Below are 20083 nucleotides of genomic sequence, written 5' to 3'. Positions count from 1 at the left end.
GGGAAGACTGTGTGCTCCTGGGGTGGAGGGTGGGGGTGGGGAGCAGCAAATTGCTGTCTCTCAGTGCCTCCTAATTCAACTGCAAAGGATTGCCTAACTGGATTCTGAGCTCCATTTGAAGTTTAAAAATAGTAAGTTTGGGGATTTCTTCAAGTAGCAGTTTTGGGGAAATAGTCATAAATACATGCAAAGCATCTCTACAAACCAGTAATAGTAATTTCAGCTAAAACTGAGCAGGTATCTGGCTCAGGAACAGTTTAAACTGCACAGCTATAACCAGACATCCTGTGTGTGTGTGGACCATGTTCCTAGTAGCTAATCTTTACTGCTGAAAAGAGGCTCTGATATTCCACTCCAACTCTATAATTCATTATACAAATTCTTACAAGTACAGTCCACCTATACTAAACCAAAAACATTGTGTTCTCTTGGTATTGAATGGAAGCTATTTATCTGCCCTCTTTTCCTCCTCTGTTCTTTGCTCAGTCACTCCATTTTGAATCTTCCTTTCAAAACAACCATGCCTGTTTTGAGAAAACTTCAGAGATTTAGGAACTGGAGCACAATCATTTGATCTTTAGCTTCACAGTATTTTAATATTCTTTTGGAAGCCGCCCAGAGTGGCTGGGGAGGCCCAGCCAGATGGGCGGGGTATAAATAATATATTATTATTATTATTATTATTATTATTATTATTATTATTATTATTATCATCATTATCATCATCATCATCATCATCATCTTTTTGCTGTTCCTCCATACTCCAAGCACTTCTCATTTGCACAGCCCTGGTTTCTCTCCCTGACTATTAATATTCTTGATTAATAACAGTAAAATGCTCAAATTTTAGTTTTTGTGACTGCTGCCAATACTGACTTCCCAGTGATAATGAAAACAGCTACATTATAATGGAATGTGTCCTTTTTCCATTCTCATCATTATATACCATGGCTCGCTTTAAAGCAGCAAAGTGGACAGGAGCCACACACTTTGCTGTTTTAAATAGTTTAGTACAAAATTTGAGTCAGATTTTTTTTCTTGTTTTCCTGCTCTAAAAACTTGGTGCGTCTTTTGGTCAGGAGCGTCCTATGGAGCGAAAAATACGGTACATTGCAAACGGTTAACAACGTTCCGTCCCCCCACCCATTCACACCTGCTTGTGCTTAGTAAGTTAGTAACTGGCTGTGTCCTGTCGATGATGGTTATTTAATGTTTATGGAGAACATTTGTGCCCTGCTCTTCAGTCAAAGAGGCTCCCAGAATGGTTTACGTTGGCCATCAATTGAAACAAGGCAGTTCCTGACTACAGGTTTTACAATCTTAAAACACAGAACAAGCAGTGGAAAAGGGGGTAGGGAGGGAAGAGGGGAAAGGATGGAGGCATGGATAAATAAGTAAGTACGTAAGAAAGAAAGATGCTACAGCCAACCTGGCTGCCATATATTGTAGGAAAGTACTGCATATAGTAAATGGTTGTCTGTATTATTGCTTGTGTATGAGCACATGTTTAATCACTAGTGGTTATTCACTGCTAGCTAACAGCCAGCCTATATCAGGTGTTTGCAGCATTTGTTCCTAGATACTCTATGGTATTTGGCAAGTTATTGGTAGCATCTGTGCTCAGATGCTACAAGAAAAGGTTATTCTCTGCACTGTATAATTAATATTTTTACTCTCTTGCACAATTATTTTCTGCTAGTTTTAGGGAAGATGAAGAACCTATAGGGGCAGTGAAGTCTCTCTTTGAGTCCTTGAGATATTTTTAGGAAGTCCTGTCTTAGATTTCAACAGGTTTTCCCCTCAAACTTCCAAGTACATCTTTGTGACCATTCTTCTTTTACATGTTATGTGGAAATGTTTTGTTAACTGAATCATTATATTATTTTGGTAATGAATAATAATAATAATATGAACAATACTAAGCAATACTAATTTTGTAGCACTTTAAAGTACCCAAAGCACTTCACTTGTATTGTGTAATTGTAGTTCCTACAATAATGTTGCATGGTAAGTCAATATAATTATCCCCCATTTTGCAGATGGGGTGGGATCGAGTTTGAGAGTGTCTTGCCTCAGGCCACCTAGTGAGTTTATGACAGAGGTGAGATCCAAATTTCCTGACTTCTGATTTGTAGGTCAGTCTCTTAGTTGCTGCAGTATGGAATACTGTAACCACCCATAGCCTTTACTTGGAAATAAGTCTCATTGATGTTATGTTCATGGATCTTTTCTGAGTAAATATGCTCAGTGCTTCAGTCTAAGACTAAAATTCTATCCATTAAAGTTAGTGAGATTTCTGCAAAACATATTATTAGGCAGCATAAGTGCATGAATAACTGCTTTTGAATACTTTTCATTATCACAAGAAATTAAGAAGAGGAGGTGAAATGTTTTGGCTTCATATGGAAAAATATAAAATCTGATTTGAAATGATTCAGAGAAAATTAAGGCTGTAGTCCTGTGCCTGTTTACCTGGAAGTAAGCCCCATTGAACTCAGTAGGGCATACTATTGAAAAGAGATGCATAGCATTACATTGTGCAATACTTCTATTTTTTATTGTCACCCTCTTCAAAAATGTCCCCAGTAATACTGTACTGAATACAAAATGAAAAACACACCATCTGCGCAACCTATTATCATAATTTGCTGCAGAGGAAACACATTTTTATTTTAGTTCTGGATGTCCCCCAACTGTGTGAGTTGGCTGGCAGTAAAATAAAAAATGTGATGGAACACTATGTTTGGAAAAAATGATTACCACCTTCTTAAACTAAGCCTGCCAAGGTGGAAATGTGCTTTTCATTACACAAGACTCTGGGAAAGTTTGTTGTACATAGAATAATAGTGTGATTTAGAACTCTTGGTGATTGACACAGAATATAAGGGAGAAAGCCCGAAGGGCTGTTTACTCAAACCTTTAATTTTGAATTGAGTTTGGAAGATAATAGGGAGATTGTGTCAAAGAATACACTTGAGGTTAAATTATATTGGAGCCGCCCTACATAATCAACAGAACAATCCTTGTGGAAAGACAGCATATAGGTAGAAGGGTCCAAGTGTAGCCTTCTCCAAGATATTTGGGTTTTATATGTGTTAACATTCAGTTATATAACCCCCACCCTACACACCCAGTTTGATAGCTGAATATGAGTGTATTGTAATGTTTCTGACTTTAAAAATCGCTTCAGGATAATGCAGCCTTTATGGTACCCTCCTGCGGTATGAATACATAAAATGTTGCTATTCCAATTCTCATAATGGACCTTAGGAAAATACACCCTTTAACCAAAATCGTGCCTGATTTTACAGAAATACATTTAAATGGAACAATTAAGCAACTGTTACATTTGTTAATGAAGTTGCTAATATAGGGTGTGCAGTTTTGTCTTTGGCTTTCTTCTCTTTTCATACCAAGAATGTTGTTGAACTACCATCATCTCTGACTCAGCCATGTTAGCTAGGAATGATGGGAGCTGAAGTTCAACAACATCTGGAAGGCTTCTGGTTGCCTCTCCCTGCAGGAGACAAATACAAGATATACTTTACTATAAATCCAGGAATAAACTTTATTTTGATGTTTGTAATTGCTTTGTAGCCCATTCAGTGTATTTTCTCTCTCTTCATAGTGGTAGGTTTTCATTCTATTCTAGCTACTCATCTTTATCTCTCTTAGGGGAAAAAACTTTTTAGCAATTCAATATTTTTCATCTTATTTTAGTTATAGCCCCTTCTATTCTAGAGTAGCTGGCAGGATAACAGTATGCTGAATTTGCTTTGCCCACTGTATTTGTGGATAGACACCAAGACTTCACGTGCTGTTTTTATTGTCACCAGTGTACTGAGGAAAACTGAGGGAGAGGGAAATGGGTCCTGGAAGTTATGCAGAATTTTCATATGTACTAGACATGCAGTTGTAATTGGTTCTCTGCAACAAAAAGTATATTTTATCTATACTTAATCTTCTGACAATCAATTTCACAGAGTGACCCCCCAAGTTCTAGTCTTAAGGAAGAGGGAGGAAAAAAAATCTCAATTTTCTCTACAACAGGTGACTCTGGCTCACAGGCTAAATTTAGCAGTGTGATAGTTTTCCACAAACCATGCCCACCTGTCCTACTCCTGATTTCATAAGTAATCTTAGCTGTGGGGCAGGTAAAGACATGGCTAGATCACCTGTGCAACAGAGCAGATAGCCCCAGCTAGCTGTCACATATGATATATGAGTGATAGGGGAAGTTCCCCACCTTGTTCTATTCTACCCATAATTGTGTACACCTTGTCGATGTCTCTATTTGGTCATCTTTTTCTTCCCTCTAAAAAGCTCAAACACCATAGCCTTTCTTTTGTGTTGAATGCATCTACTCTTGGATTCTTTTGATTATCCTAGTATGTACCTTTTTCATCTCTCTATCTCTCTCTCCCCCCAAATCCTCGGTGATTAGAATACCATTCACCTGCTAGAGACTATGCAGATAGTAAGGCCACCAGTTCATCTCATTGCTGTTTCCTGGTTCACAGCTAAGAGTCCTAGGATTCAGAAAGCTGATGTACTATAAGTGTTTGTGGAGTTGGAGGACAACAACACATTTAATGCAGATGTAAAAACTGAACATCCATAGTGGTTGTTTGAGATTAATTACCAAGTGCCTTATATAGATCCTGTTCATAATTCTCCCCTTGGTTGTTTTTAGTGCTCCTTCTAATATTTGTTAGTATGTTCTCATTATTGTAAACCTAGTTTTGGCATCAATCCTACAAACTGAATAACACTGTCACCAACACACATCAAGGGCACTGGATGTATTGATTATTATCACTAACATTTCAAAAGGTAGACTGCAACAGGAGCTGTGTAGCCAGTAGCACCCCCACAATCCCATTGCACATACCAGCCAGGGTGAAATTTGCTGGGGGTGGGAAGGGAAAAAAAATTGGCCCTTCATTGTGCCAGTTCCCAGGCTGGTACAGCAAAGGCCCAGATCAAGTCCATTGCTGCCACGTGATGACAGCAGTGCTCAGGATCCAGTCTATTAGCAGTGGGGTGTCGGGAATAAGTCTTATCAGCTGTGCATTTAGAAATTATTACTGGTATGTAAATTTGCTTTATCTCAGATAATAGCTTTATTGTTTTAGCTGGGTGTGTTTGTATTTCATCAATATGTAGTTAAATACGTTGAGTCTATTAAAATCTCTCATTTTAAACCCTTACTTTGGTAAATAGAATGTTTTAAGTGACATAATCTGTCTTGAATTTAAGGTTTGACTGTTTATTTTTCATCAGGTCCTGCTGCTTCTGAGCTGCCTTTCACCCGCATGCAATAACTCCCAAGAAGCCTTTGAAGGAAAATACTTCTCAAAATTCTTACTGTGTCTTTCTTCTGATTCTTTTTTTCAGCCTAAAGCAGCAAAGGGCAAAAGGGGAGCACAGGAGAAGAAAGTCATCCATCCCTACAGCAGAAAAGCTGCTCAGCTTACAAAAGAAGCACACAAACAAGAAAGAAAGGAAAAGTGAGTCCCTTTGTACTCTTCAGAGGCAGGGAAGAGAAATACTGACCTGCTGGGTTCTTCAGAGATTTTTCTTGCCCTAGAAATGTCAAGAAATAACTGAGTTTGCAAAGCTTCTCTTAAAGTGGGTTAACAATAAGATGAATTTACAGGTAGATATCTCCCTGACAGCCAATTACCACTAAGGCCATAAACACTTTCGCCTGTGATCTCACAGGATTGCTGACACATTAGAGGCTGTGATGGAAAACATCAAGCTACTGAAAGGCCTTCCTCTCAACCTGTTGCATCTTGACCATGCAACCACTGCACAAATATTCTTCAGCATAACTGTTTTCTGATGTCTGCATCAACGAAAGCTACTGTCAGAAGATCTTGCCATTTCTCATGATTCAGTTTTATAACGCTTGACATTTCTCATGTGGTTTTTGAAGGAACAGAACTGTAGAGTTGGAAGGGACCTTGACGGTCATCTAGTTCAAGCCCTTGCAATGCAGGGATCTTTTTGCCCCCTTTTGCTGTAGGTCAGGGGATTTTCAGGAGTGGCTTCGGATACAGGGTAGGCAAATGCAGTTGGAGTGGAGAATTGGGAGACATTGGACAGGTGGTGTAGACGTTCCCTTGATCCTGCTCCAGAAAAGCAGCGCTTTCTTGGCTTGCACATTCTTGACTTACCTGTGTGCATGTATGTGGAAGGGGTGGGGGAAGTGAGAGATTGCATTTTTCATGGAGCGAGTGCTGTGAAGGTGCATCTTCTAAAGGTCTGCAAATGCAGGTTGACTGAGCTTCTACACAGTACCTGCTCTGGGTGAAATGGGCTCACTAGATCCCAGGAAAGGAGGTAGAAGAGGAGAAGCTAGTACGTCAGTCAAAGTCAGCAATACCAGAGACAATCACAGTGGCTTCTGTCCTGTTTTATAGCTGTATGGATCAGGGTTACAGCCGATAAAAGCCTTATACAGGTCTGGTGTGTGTGTGAGAGGGGGGTGGGAAAGGTGATGGTACACAGAGAGAGGAAGGTGTAAGGAACCCATTTGCACTACTTTTTCATAATCTTTAACATTTTGTGACCTTAAAAAAAGCACGCTTTTCTTTTACATAGTTTTAATATACAGGCGGACTCTTAGAATAGCATCTATATTGCCAGTGAATCATGGATCATGCACATATTTTAAAGTGCCAGGACATTCCTGTATTTCACAAGAAGTAATATGTCAACTGAGATTCTAACTGTATTTATATCCTAGAAATATACGCCTTCATGTTGGCATGCAGAGCTTTTTACATATAGGATGCTCTTTCAAAGGTGTTCACCTTGTCTTCCTGAGTAATGATGTTTTGCTTCCGTTGACTATTATATGGGAAAGTATTTATGGCATTTGTAGGCGTGTAATGCTATTTCTATTGTCAATATATATTGCTCACCTATTGAAATAAAAGATTATAAAAGAGCAAAAATACTTCAAGGGAAAATATTGAACTGACAGAAGAGGACTTTCTGGAGACTCTAGCAAATGATGCATAATTTTTCTTCCTTTCTCACCCCCAATATTTACTTCATTCCTCATCTACTTACAGCTATGCCTCCCCTCAAGAACTCCCACTAGCAGCTTCCCCGAAGATCTGCCACAATCTGAATTTGTGGAATAGCAATGCTAGTAAACTTAGTCATAGTATGGATGACTTAATTTTATTTTTATAACTGCATTCAGGCATGGCCTCGCCTGTATCAGCTATTACAAGAGAAAATAGAGCTGGGTATCATCAGTATACTGATCCTAATCTCCTGTTAACTGCCCCAGTGGTTTCATATAGATTTTGAATAGCATTGGGGACAGATTTGTGCCCTATGGCATCCTGCAGGGGGCTGAGCCACAGTGACCCAGTAATGCTCTTTGGTACTGAGCCCATAAGCAGGAGTGAAACCACTGTAAAACTCTGCCTCCTTCTCATGAACGTGAGAAATTTAATCTTGCCATTCTGTCTTCCACCCCGCTATGTGTGTGTTTACATATGTGAGAGAGATAAGTTCTTTATATAGGGAATTATTAAATTGGAGCTATCCTTTTGCAGGTTGAAAAATGAAAAGGCCTATCGTCTCAGCGTTGTGGGTGAGTGAAAAACTATTTTATGTTTAGGCTCCAAGTTCAGCAGAATTAAGTTTTGTAGCATGCCTTAAGCCTTTAAGCCTTTCTGGGAAAAAAGGCAGCCTACATAAGGCAACATGCTCTATACCTTTAGAATGACAATGCTCTCAGCTTGGCTTCATGAAAGCTGGTGAAGTCACTGCTACTGGGATACTTGGTTCCTTTGATGTCTGTTCTTTGAAGCACTTGCAGACATTTCTATTACTGCTTCCTTGTGGAGCTGCAGTGGGCATTTTGGCATCCTTCAGAATAGAATTGCAAATAGAATTTGGCCACATGTGGCTAGCTAAAGGTATCAGCTTTTTGCTTTGGATTTAAAGTGTGCATCTTGGAAACTGTGTTGTGTGATTTTTTTAAAAACAAACAAACATCAGCGTTTCTAAAATTCTGATTTGCCATTACTCACACTTAGTGCATCTAAACTTTTTTGCCTTTTACAAGCAAGTGGACTAACTTAGTTTTCCGCATCACATTGCCAAGATGCTTAACTAGCAAATACCTTGCCTGGCTCCTCTTTCTTCTCCTTCAGTGAGGGAATGGGAAAAGGTTGCAGCTCAGTGGTTGAACATACGTTTTACATGCAGAAGGTTCCAAGTTCCTTCCTTCCCCACAAAGGATGTTGGGTAGAAGGGTAGGGAAGAACCTCCTTTGACATAGGAAGAGTTATGGCATATCCTGGCAAGCAGTGTTAGGCTGGCTGGACTAAATTGTCTGATGGTGAGGCAGTTTTATCTGTTCACTGTTAATATTAACAACAGACACGGCTCCTGCATATTGAAGTTTTAGTTAGGAACATCACTGTCACATTTGTGCAGGAAGTCAGTCTTGGCTGTGCTGCTTCTCTGCTCCTATCTAAAAACAGGTAACTACAAAATCTTAAGAAGAGTGGTTCTTGCCACTTTCCCATTTTGTAAAGTATAGCTTGGATAAACATTTGATAAAGGTTCACAGCATATCCAGTTGATTCTCATAAGTGGCCATCTAGTCCTCTGCTGAAAACGTTAAAAGTTCTCCATCTTCCTAGGCATCTTAGTGCACTGTGGAACTGTAGGATGTTCAGAGTCTCATTGTATTTGGGGAGACCTAGCCTTTGGATGGGTAAAACCCTCATGGCATCCATAAGACAGGAAAGCTACAGTTCACTTGCCACATGTATCCTGCTGGTTGCTTTCTCCATGCCATCAATCTAGAAGATGCTCGTACTTTTTTCAATCAAGACAAGGAACTCAACTGGAGTCACACAATCAGGTGGCACAAATATGTTCAATGAGCTGATTTTGTTAAAAAAAATGTTACAGCTACTACTAAAAATCCCTCTGGGTGTATCCATTTATATTGTCACATGTTATGTTACTTTATGCAGCTGGTCTGTTTGAGAATGTTTAAGAGCAGTTGCTTAGAGAAAAGTAAGCAGCAGGACAGATGTGTGAACTGACTCCATGTGTAAAGTGTCTGAACTCATATGCGTCTTTTCCTGTAATATATGTTGCATGTACAGTGGTACCTCAGGTTAAGTACTTAATTCGTTCCGGAGGTCTGTACTTAACCTGAAACTGTTCTTAACCTGAAGCACCACTTTAGCTAATGGGGCCTTCTGCTGCTGCCACGCCGCCGGAGCACGATTTCTGTTCTCATCCTGAAGCAAAGTGCTTAACCTGAAGCACTATTTCTGGGTTAGCAGAGTCTGTAACCTGAAGCGTATGTAACCCGAGGTACCACTGTACCTTCTTTGCATTTGGGGGTTTATAGCAGATACTCTTGAGCTGAATTAAAGACTGTCCTTGGCAGATAAAATAAGTGACAAAAGATTGCCATAACCCATCATGCCTCTTGGGCATTCTTCTGACTTCTAGGAAATGCATGGCTCTTGACCACCTTTTGTCTTCTAACAGCCACTTCATGGGAGTTGGCAGCAGGGGCCTGTCCAGGAGCCGAGACTTCATTCTTGGATCCCATACAACTCTGTGGAACAAGTTCTCACCATTTAGCTAACTGCCCCTTAAAATATTTATCTCTTATTTGTTCCAGAAACAGTGGAAGGCTTTTACTTCACCTGTGTTATATAACAGGTGTAGTAAGCTTTTGAGCACTTTTTTTTTCTTATAGGGGAAAAATTGCTTTGGTTTCAAAGTCACCTTGATCCCGACAAAGTGGAGTACACAAAAAAAGAAGCCTGTGAACTAACAGAAAAGTAAGTTTGCAGCACACAAGGAAACAGAAGGCCTGTTTTGGTGGATGCAAGAGTGATGAGGTGCATTCTCCCAGCTGGTGTTTACATGCATGGAATGCCTTTCCTTTCCCATTATTTTCTCCTTGATATTCACCAACACTTGTCTTATTTCAACATTTTATGTGTGCTCAGTTTTCATGACTTTGTATTACTAAAAAAGTAACTGTAATAATTAGTAATCCTTAGCTCATTAATGTTCCAGAATCATTTTATTTCAGTTGTGCAGAATTATTTTGCACCTGTTTACAAGTAGCTGTGAAATACTTGACCTTGGTTTTTATTTAAGTTGTTTGAAGCCAGGAGGTAGGGAAAGTAAGTGAAAGGAACATAAGCAATCTAGTACTTAATGAATTGATGTTATAATCAATATGGTTGGTGAAAATGTGTTCAAAAGAGGTGGCACAGGTCTATTTTCCCCTTCCAAAAAAGCTTACTGGGTGGGGTGGAGGAGCTGGGACAATTTCTCAGCTAGCGGGTCTCAGTTGCTTATGAAGAGGAAGAGGTGAGAAGACAGCAACCTTGCTCTTCCTCCACAGGCTTTAGTGTGAGTGTGTATGGTACTATCCTGGAAGCATGAATAGCCCTATACTCTCCAATTTTATTTCTACCTTCTGGGAAGCTAGCATAGTGGCTTCACCCTGCCACTTTGTTCCCTTCATAGCTTTCTCCTGCTCTGTCATGTGAAATCATGGGTGGGGAATGCTTTTCAAATGGAGGGCGTCACTCCCCTGTGGCTGACCTTCCAGGAGCTATATGGCAGCTGTGAGTGGGGCCAAAAGTGGATGGGGCAGCCCCAAGTCTCTCACACAGCACACATTCATTCATTCATTCATATTCTCACACACAAACACCCACACCAAGTCAGTGGTGTAGCGTGGGTTGTCAGCACCCGGGGCAAGGCAAGTAATTTGCGCCCCCTAACCCGTGGATTTGCGCCCCCTAACCCGTGGATTTGCGCCCCCTAACCCTAACCCCCAGATGTTGCGCCCGGTGGGGCCGGCCCCCCTGCACCCCTCACGCTACGCCACTGCACCAAGTTGCTCTTGTTTCTCCTCTCCTTTCCTCTGCAGCAATGACACCTGAAGAAGCCTCCCTTTGGAGCCAGTGCAAGTCATTTAAAAAATCTTAATTGCTTCATCAGGGATTTCCAGAGGGAGGGTGATCGCAGAGAATTGGAGAATACTTCTTCCGTGCCTGGCTGCAACCCATTCTGCCACCCCCCACTCCCAAGCAGTTAAGACTTCAGTGCCAGTGGAAGGCATTTTTCAAGCCTAATGGCTGCATGGAATTGAAGCTAGGAGCAGAAGGTTCTGTGGGCTGTATCTGTCCTACAGACCAGAGGTTCTTCACTCTTGTGATGCATATAGATCATAGGTATAGACCAGTGTTTCCCAAACTTGGGTCTCCAGCTGTTTTTGGACTACTGGTCCTGCTCGCTAGGAATGATGGGAGTTGTAATTCTAAAAGAGCTGGAGACCCAAGTTTGGGAAACCCTGGTATAGACAGTGCATTGTTGTTGTTGTTAAAAAGGTGCCAGTACTTAAGACCTCTGTCAGAGCTGCTTCTTGGGGGCTTTGTAGAGCAACCGCAAGGGTGTAATGTTTGAAGGGTGAAAACCTTTCCCCACATTGACATTTTTACTGTGTTACAGTTATTTGCAGCGTTTCAGCAATGAGTTGGAGCAGATTGAACTGCGTAACAGTATTAAAGGACGGCAGGGCAGACAGCACAGTTCCAGAGAAACAGCCATCAAACAGACTATGGAACGTGAAAGACAGATGTATGAAGGATATGGGCTAGGTATGACTGTGTTACTGCCTTGCCATTGCTAAGAACTGAATCTGTTATGAATAATTTCTTGCAGGCAAATCAGAACTTTATACAGGGCAATAGTTCACTGGATTTCTGCTTTTGGACATAACCCCCTTCCATAACCTGCAACAGTTTCCTTAGCATTATTTTCCTTTAATTTACTGTGTGACACCCTCCCCTCTCCAATGCAGTTGTATCTCACATGGCCTTCACAATAGTGGGTTAGAATCTCCATGGGGGGAAGCTGGTGAGTAGATACTTGAGTTGCTTGGGAATCCTAGGAATCAAAAAAAGGCAGTGCAGTTTTGAGAGGGTTAGTCTGCCATCTTGATTAAAAATGACATCCATTTGTATCTAAACGTAGATGAAAACCTGCCTTTGATCTCAGGACCCACTGTGCAAAGTTTGGTTACAATATCTTAAGGTTTCCAAATGCAGAGTAAACAGACAGACACAAGACAGGCAACTCTGTATTATTCAAGAAGCAGAGTGAAAACTCATTTTAAAGGTTGCATGTTGTATACAAACTAAAAATACACCTCAGCAATATTCAGAAAGTAAGATTTCTTGGTGGCCCTTTCCTTGTTAAAGGTAACCTCCAATCATTCATTCCTTGTTAATGCTCCTGCTGTGGATGTTGGCACAATGTCTGTACCAAGCTTCAATTTAAGGAAAATTGTTGCAGCAGATAGTGTAATTAGAGCCTGCAGTCTAAAATCTAGAAGTCATTTAGACCATGTAGCTTTACTTAGTTTTAAAACCTTTGGCATCTCCAGGAAGTCTCCCCCCATCCTGCAGTTTCCTTTCTCTTAATAAGAGAGAATTTATGTAGGCTTGATTTAATTAGTTCTTTTCTTGCCAAAGATAAAGTTTCTCATCCCTTTTGGGAAGAGAAAAATAAGACTATCTGGACTTGTAAAAGTAGCAAAATAGGAAAGCTTGTGTGTCCTTCCAAGATTTGTTGTAGGTGTTAAGCAATGAGCAAACTATCACTTTATGTTGTCATGGTGCGTGGTTGTGCACTGCCCTCCCAACCACTCCCTGGAGCCAGTTTGGGGCATGGCAGTGAGGGCAGGGAAATCACAAGATTGGTGGCAAGACTTGCAAGTGCCCACACATCTGTTCCTGTCACTACTGCCATCAACCTGGTACTCCTCTGCTATGCACTCTGGCTTCTGTCACGGTGTTCCATTGCGCCAAAAGGGGTTTAGTCATGCTGGCCACATGACCCGGAAAGCTGCCTGCAGACAAATGCCGGCTCCCTCGGCCTGAAGCGAGATGAGCGCTGCACCCCATAGTCGCCTTTGACTGGACTTAACCGGCTGGGGGTCCTTTACCTTTACTCCTCTTCTCTTGCTGTCACACCCCATCCTGGTCCAGGTGAGCAGTAGCACTACTGCAGTTGAGAGAGTGGTGTGCTGGCAGCTCGGCAATTCACACAAGTGTTTGTTCAGCAAGCTACATATGTTTTTTAAAAAATAGTACAGTAACAAACTGGGCTGTCCAGGCAAATGAGCAGGTGTTGCCTAAAGATCAGAGGCTTTCTGGCAATTGGAGACAGGGGTTTCCAAAGAGATGCTGTGACCTTCCCTGCGTTTCTATACCTGCCCTAGTATATAAAACCCCCAAACATGTGGTTGATGTTACTTTCCATGCATCATTCTTTTCACTTTCCTTTGCTGCACTGTGTTAATGGCTGAAGGCAAAACTGAATTAGTAGGTTTTACTGAAAAGATTATCTTTCCCCTTCCTGTTCCCGTCAGTATGGTGCATGAGCAGTTTGGGCTTTCAAGCACTCTGTTCTTGGCTGTTAATAGCTCCATTTTGGGGAACTGCATGGTGATGTCAGTAATCTGCAAAATAAATCCAAAATCTTACACCCCTGTCACACACAATGGCTGTATGAATCAACTACTAGACAATGGACAGTTTAGTGTTAATTCAGTCAGAACATTGCAATATATATTTAGTGTCAAAGCGTCCATCAGAATAATCTCATGCAGCAGTCAAATTGGGAACTGCATGCTTTAATGCTCTCAATGTCAAGAGTGTTCGTTCTGCACTGATAATTTTTTTCTGCTCTACCTTTCTCACAATCACCTATGTTGAATGAGCAATTTGCTAGTATGACTACCCTACTCTGCCCCAATCTGCTCCCTGAAATTGCAAGAAGGCTGTGACACCTGCTTCTTATGGGTCTTACTTCAGTGGATTCTCAAATGAGCTAGTTCTATTTGACAAAGAAATATACTTCTCTGATTAGGAGTGGTTTCATTAAAAGCTTTCAATCAACTAAAATGGTGTCCCTGATTGGGCATTGGATTTTTCAAAACATATTTTTAAACACAAGTGTTTCTAGAAACTCCATACGGCAAGCACCACCTTGAAGCATTCTCCCTTGTGTCAAACACAGGAGATGTGCTTCTTCTAAGACCACTTGCTGTAATACTTGTTTCATCCAAAATGAAGGAGGGGGAAGTATTCTTGCTTCAGAAATAATGTTTATTAATTATATACAAATTTAATCAGCCAACTAACACTCCTATGCAAATTTAATCAATCAACTGACACTCATATGATCAATTTAAAGTGTCTTCAATTGAATTGCAGCCCTGCTTTTAATGGTAGCTTTCTTTTAAACAATTTGTTTTTTGCTCTATTTTTGCTCTTTGTTAGGTGCATGACCTTGAGACATCTAAAGCAGCTAGCACTTCATTTCAGTGCAGCCTTCCCCAATCAGGTGTTCTCCAAACTGTGGGAAGGGGGCCAAGAGGAGTTGTAGCTGAAAACATCTGGAGTTGCTATGATTTTGACCTTTCTAAGTAGTATAATCAGTAGGAAAATGGTGAGAATTCAGTAGATGAAGTGTACTATCTGGCAAGGTTTTCTTTTGTTTCAGAATCTCTGAGCACAGATGTTATATAATCTATGGTGCTGTGCATTTGGAGATACTGTAAGATTTAGTATGTGACCAGTAATATGACCACAGCTGTAAACTGTTGGACAAAGGAGTCAGAAGTGAGGTATTCTCATTATCACCATTGATACATGCACGAAGATCATTGAGGTTTAGTCAAATTCAAAAAGCTCTCAAAAGAAGCACCCTCCCCTGATGTATAGTAGTTCTTAACAGGTTGGTACTAAAGATGCTTTCCCTAATAATTCTGTCTTTCATAGTAGACAGAACTCCTGGCAAGAGTCCAGTATTTGTTTTCTGTTTTTTGAAGGTCGGGTGTGTGGAAATTCTCACTTTCTTCTAGGTACTAAGTGTCAGAGCAAATTGATTAGTCTCTTTCATACTATCAGAACCAGAAGTAGAAGGTCCTTCAGCTAGCCTTTTAAAGTGTCTCAAATCAAAATTTCTGTTTAGAAACGATTGGATGATCTTGGTTTTTATTCTGTTTCCAACAGAGATCCCTGACATTGTGAACTCTAAGCACCTTAAAACATTCAGGTGAGTTATTTTCTTATTTAAACTCACTCATGCTGTAGCAGTTCTGGGTTTGGGGGGATGTCAGTCTGGGGCAGTCTGCACGTCAGAACAAAGTTTGCTCACTCCCAAGTCCTTAATTTAAGGCGGAACACCTTAAATTCACTGGTAGAAATGTTTGATTAGCAGTGGTTTCCATGGTCTAAACTACTGTCATTTCCCCTCCTCTCCCTACTTCACAGTATCTGGGATGGTGATTTGCAGAAGCTACCAAACATTAAAATGAGGAAGATATCCAGTAAAGATGCTCTGAGCAGTTTAACTAAGAAGGCAACAGTTGAAGCTGAGACGGACTTGGATGCAGCAAAGGATGCAGAGAAACAAATGCTTGCTGGTATGGGAAATGACAGTTGAAGCAAATTGCCAAGCTGCTATCTTAATGTTCAGTTAGAGCTAGACTAAATCACATTTTGAGTGTAAATGTGACAGGACCCAGCTATCTTGACGATGACCAGCACTGTAATTTAGCCTTCAATTCATGATGTAGTAAGATGATGTTGCATCATTGTCTTTTGAAAAACATTAAAATATTTCAAGTTCATAGACGCAGCAACTAGATGTGGGGTACTCTGACATTGCTGAATTTATTTAAAGCAGCAGGAGAAGGGAAGGGTGAAAAAGCTACTCCTTTTGACAGGTTCTTCCCAGCTGGTTTTTTCCTGGAGAGTTGCTATAATGTCTATTTTGGCCCAAATGGATCCATTTTTATCATGCGCTTTCAGGATGTTGTTCAGTAGGTTTAGGGCAGGGATCTGTGACTGTCCAAATGTTGTCCGAGTCCCAACTCCTGGCATCCCAGTCAGCCATGCTGTCTAGGGCTGTTGGGAGTTGGGGTTCTGTGACATCTGGAGGGTCAGTGGTTAAGCACTCATGCTTGGTTTAGGAGGATGATGTTAACATGGTGCATTCTTGAGAACTGGTGTCTCCTTGCCACCCTACCTCCCTTTTTCATGGATAAGACTGTTATATAAAATTGGCACCGTGCAGTGGCAGCTTTCAGGTTTTACCAGTGCAGAATTTGTGGGTGCCAGTACCTCCTGCAGTGCCCTCAAAAATCCAGAGTGTATGACCACTTGGCCCTCTTGCTCAGTGCCTGTTTGCGCTGGCTTGGCCTGTTGGGCACTGAACATGCCCCCTTAAACAGGTCAAGATTGGATACCCTCCCTCTCTTCCATTTTGAGCAGAGGAGATAGGCAGTGAAATGTTCTTTTCTCCATAGGTGGTGCGTGGTGGGATGTCTCTTACCATTTTGTGGCCTTATCTTTTTCTGCTCTTTAGATTTAGCAGCTTTGTTGTGTAATGCCACGTACGCCCCTGCCCCACGTTGCCACATCATTTTCTCAAAATTTGAAATGCATCCATTGGCTCGGAAAGGGTTGGCAGTCCATATTATCAACATATATTATTGCACTTTAAAAGCAAATGACTTACAAGTAACCCCTAGAGGCATCTGTTTAATACAAATACAAATTTGTTCCACAACAATTAGTAGTTTATATTAAGTTTCTTTCCCATCCCAAATACCTTTTTAATACACAAGTCACCCACAAAAGCATCTAAGCTCTTTTGCAAAAGAGAACTGGGTAAAACAAGTAACATAGCTTTTGGGTCTCGACAATATACACAGTAAAATATTTGCATCGTAGATTGCATTGCAGTGCAAGTTTCAAAATTTGACTGCTAATTTTGGTGGTGGAGTGGTGTACTGATGTACACATTTTAGAACCAAACTATTGACTGTTTTCCAGCTGTGGCAATAGCACCAGTAGGCTGCTTAGTTATGCTTGTAAAGCTAATAGAACAATCCATAGGGGAACGCCCCTGATAGCCCCATACAGAGTTGATGAAGACAATTAATTTGGCATTTAACACTACCTCATTGTTAACTTTTCATCATCTTTGTTTTCTAAGGGTAACCTTATTCCACCATGTAAACATTTTCTTTGATACAACTTCTGATATCTCTAATGGTCATCTATTAACTGGCACTAGAAAAGACAGATAACACTATAGTCTGTGTGTGACAACTGGCATCTCCATTTCGTGGAAAAAAAGTGGTAACTATTCCTTCATAGCTGCTTCAGCCAGCTGCACTGAATTTCAGAAGCATCATCTTAAAAAGGAAAAGATCTTGCTTCTAAGCAATGCAACCAAGTCACTAGTATGCCTTGAAAACATGGGCTCAATACATGGTCTCCTTCTGGTGATAAAAAAATTATTTTTGCCCTATGCGTTGTGATTTATAGTCATGCCCATCCCATGAATCCAGTGCTTGATTGCTATGCTGTTGGGAGAAATGATCAGTTGGCCTTCTTTTAATTTGCTAAATGCATGGGGACCTAAAGATGAAACATTGTTGATTTGGTTGCATTTTAGTGGAATTCAGTAAGCAATTTATATTGTGCCCTGTCCAGTATGGTGTGATGTGCTGCAGCTGCCTTATCTTTTAAAGTATTTATATCACAGAAGTCAGCTGTTTATTCAAAGCAATGGTACATTATTATAAATGGCTATAGCTGGGCAGAAAATCACCAGGTTAGCTATCACTTCAGTTTATAGTTCGACTATATCTGGATGTGTGTGTGTCTTTTTCTTAGTGAAATGGATATGAACCACCCAGTTTGGAATTAATTTTATTGTGATCTTATTTTTGTTCGGTCCCTCCTATGACCTCTGTTCAAATACACAGTGTTCTAAACCCCACAAATAATTTGTGTGGCTCCTTCATCTGACAGTTTAAATGTTAACATGCATTTCTTCATTTTAGCATTAAAGTCTTCATCGATGGGTTATTTATGCAACTTCTACTCAAGATCCCCATTATCAACTCTTTTTGCTAAACTATTGTCTTACATAATCTCATTTTAAAGTTTCCAAACTAGTGCCATGATTCCAATAAGAGAGGCCTTATTTCAACTACTGAAATCACTGGGGAAAGGCCCATTAATTTTAAGGAGGCTATGTGCTTTTTGCAATGTCTCAGCTGATCCATCACATACATCTGCTGTGTCTTTTCAGAATCTATGTCTTACTGTGTTTTATAAGTATGAAATATGAAATGTAGTCCTTTTTGAAAATGACTTAATCCACTGCAGTTTGCTGCCATAAGTTCCTCTCATTACTAGTAACACTGTTCTTGTATAACTCACATTACTTGGGCACAACTCACAATACATTCAACAAGCATAAGAGTGGTATAAGGACAGGTGCCGTGCCCTTTCTTTTTAGGACATCCAATCATTTAGTCTGCTGAGGTACATCATTCTGAAATGGGATGCCAAAGTTATTGGCTTTCCCCCCATGCAAGTCATCCCTGCTGGGTACAACATGATACTGATATATATCTTCTGCATTTTCTATTTAGTCACACTTCAGTCTTACATTACTATGCTAAAACCACAATAGTAACAACTGAACTACTGAACCATGAATGATTCAGCTTCACTCCTGTATAGAAGGTACCACATACTTTGTCAATTTAGTGGACGTCAGAGAGATCCTGGCATATGGGTAATGATGCCTACTTTGACTCTTTCAATATTGTCCTAACAAGTTTCTGAATCTGTTCTATCCTGATCTCTTAAACAAAAGAATAGAATTTAATCTCCCACCCTTTGCATATTTTACACACTAATATGTAAGTACTAAAAACATATTTTCAAGGTTTCCTGCTGCTCTGTCTGCAATATATCTCTGATTATAGAACATATTACCCTTTAGCTGAATTTTGGAGGTGGCAGGAATATTCTGTCAATTTTAGCTCTTATGAATAAGCAGCAGTCAAATTGCTGCACCAAATGAATATAAAAATGTGAAAGAAAATGATCATTTGTGCATACAAGGGATATTTTCAGCTACCTAGTTTACAAATACTCACATTTTAAACATACGTTTTCAATGGTAACTTTTGGAAAGGATTTCCTTCATATCGCCTTCAAACCATATATGCTTCAGGTCAGCCACCTCTTTGCAAAATTATCACATTACGAGGTTCGGATACTTTGTGCTATGGTGCAAATCTCTTTGCATGACTTTAAGGGTAAATATGAATCGTTTTAAAAATTGCCTTGAAGAGAGTGTGTCCAAGATTACGATAATTAGCAAAAAAGACCATAGTAACAAATAGATGTAAGGGTTTTCTCCTTGTAAACAGAACACTGGTAGTAAATCTGCATATGCAGCTCTTTTCAGCCATCAACAGTGGTACTTGCCATGTTCGTTTGCCTGTTCGAAAGTCATCTCTGACGCGCTTTCTTCTTTGCATTTTCACTATGCTTAGCCACTTCACAATTACATTCCAGAGGTAACGTGTAACTTCTCTTGATCAATTTCCCCATTTGTTCTTCCTTCAAATTTACTTAGTGGTTTTGCTGTTTTTATGTGGCTGAACAGTAGGAAAGCACATTACTTTGTTCTTCAGTAAAGAAAGAGAAATGCAGCTTCCATCAAACCGGCATCACATCAGAAACAGTTTCTTCTCCTGATTGTTGAGAGTTTGTACCTGTCTGTGATACTGGCACCACTACGGAGTCTTTGATTTCAGTGTTCTGATTGGAGGAATAATTTTTCTCCTCTAGTTTTTTGGCAGTGTCTGGACAGTTTTGAACAAATATCACTCGATTGTAAGCCTTAAGCCTCCGCCACAATTGAATGTAGACTTTACATTGCACGTACATGAAGACAAGGCCTCCCGTGAACCCAATGGCCACCACAACCAATTTTGTCCAAAATGGCCACTCCAGCACACCTTTCAGAGTTAAAAAGGGGGTGAAAGAGGTAGAGTTAATATTACTGTTTCATTTTCCTGCAGAGTTGCTATTTGCTTCTAAATTGCGCTTAGTGAAACCTCCTGACACATGGAGGCTGCAAAGGCTACCAGCTCAGTTCCTAAGGCCTC

General features: G+C 40.4%; 2 protein-coding genes across 7 annotated transcripts in view; one reads left to right on the top strand and one right to left on the bottom strand.

The window, feature by feature from the left end:
* Positions 1–15727, top strand: part of TMA16 (translation machinery associated 16 homolog) — a 16895-nt gene extending 1168 nt beyond the window's left edge. The window contains exons 1-7 of one of the 2 annotated variants that reach the window (XM_081209163.1): positions 2044–2101; positions 5398–5510; positions 7581–7618; positions 9761–9845; positions 11536–11684; positions 15108–15150; positions 15369–15727. In XM_081209163.1, the coding sequence (XP_081065289.1) occupies positions 2093–2101; positions 5398–5510; positions 7581–7618; positions 9761–9845; positions 11536–11684; positions 15108–15150; positions 15369–15540 (609 nt within the window). In that variant the 5' untranslated portion in view covers positions 2044–2092 and the 3' untranslated portion in view covers positions 15541–15727. Of the gene's footprint in view, positions 1–2043; positions 2102–5397; positions 5511–7580; positions 7619–9760; positions 9846–11535; positions 11685–15107; positions 15151–15368 lie in introns of those variants that run through there. The other variant, XM_081209164.1, reaches the window with a different exon arrangement.
* Positions 15728–16609: 882 nt separating this feature from the next.
* Positions 16610–20083, bottom strand: part of MARCHF1 (membrane associated ring-CH-type finger 1) — a 117933-nt gene continuing 114459 nt past the window's right edge. For all 5 annotated transcript variants that reach the window (XM_081209075.1, XM_081209072.1, XM_081209073.1 and 2 more), the window contains one exon: positions 16610–19933. In XM_081209075.1, coding sequence (XP_081065201.1) covers positions 19632–19933 — 302 coding nt within the window. In that variant the 3' untranslated portion in view covers positions 16610–19631. The remainder of the gene's footprint in view (positions 19934–20083) is intronic.

The sequence above is a fragment of the Podarcis bocagei genome (assembly GCF_964188305.1).
Source record: "Podarcis bocagei genome assembly, chromosome: 9".
In the NCBI taxonomy this organism is placed as follows: domain Eukaryota; kingdom Metazoa; phylum Chordata; class Lepidosauria; order Squamata; family Lacertidae; genus Podarcis; species Podarcis bocagei.
Note: the sequence above shows the minus strand (reverse complement) of the source record. Positions and strands in the feature narration are given on the sequence as shown.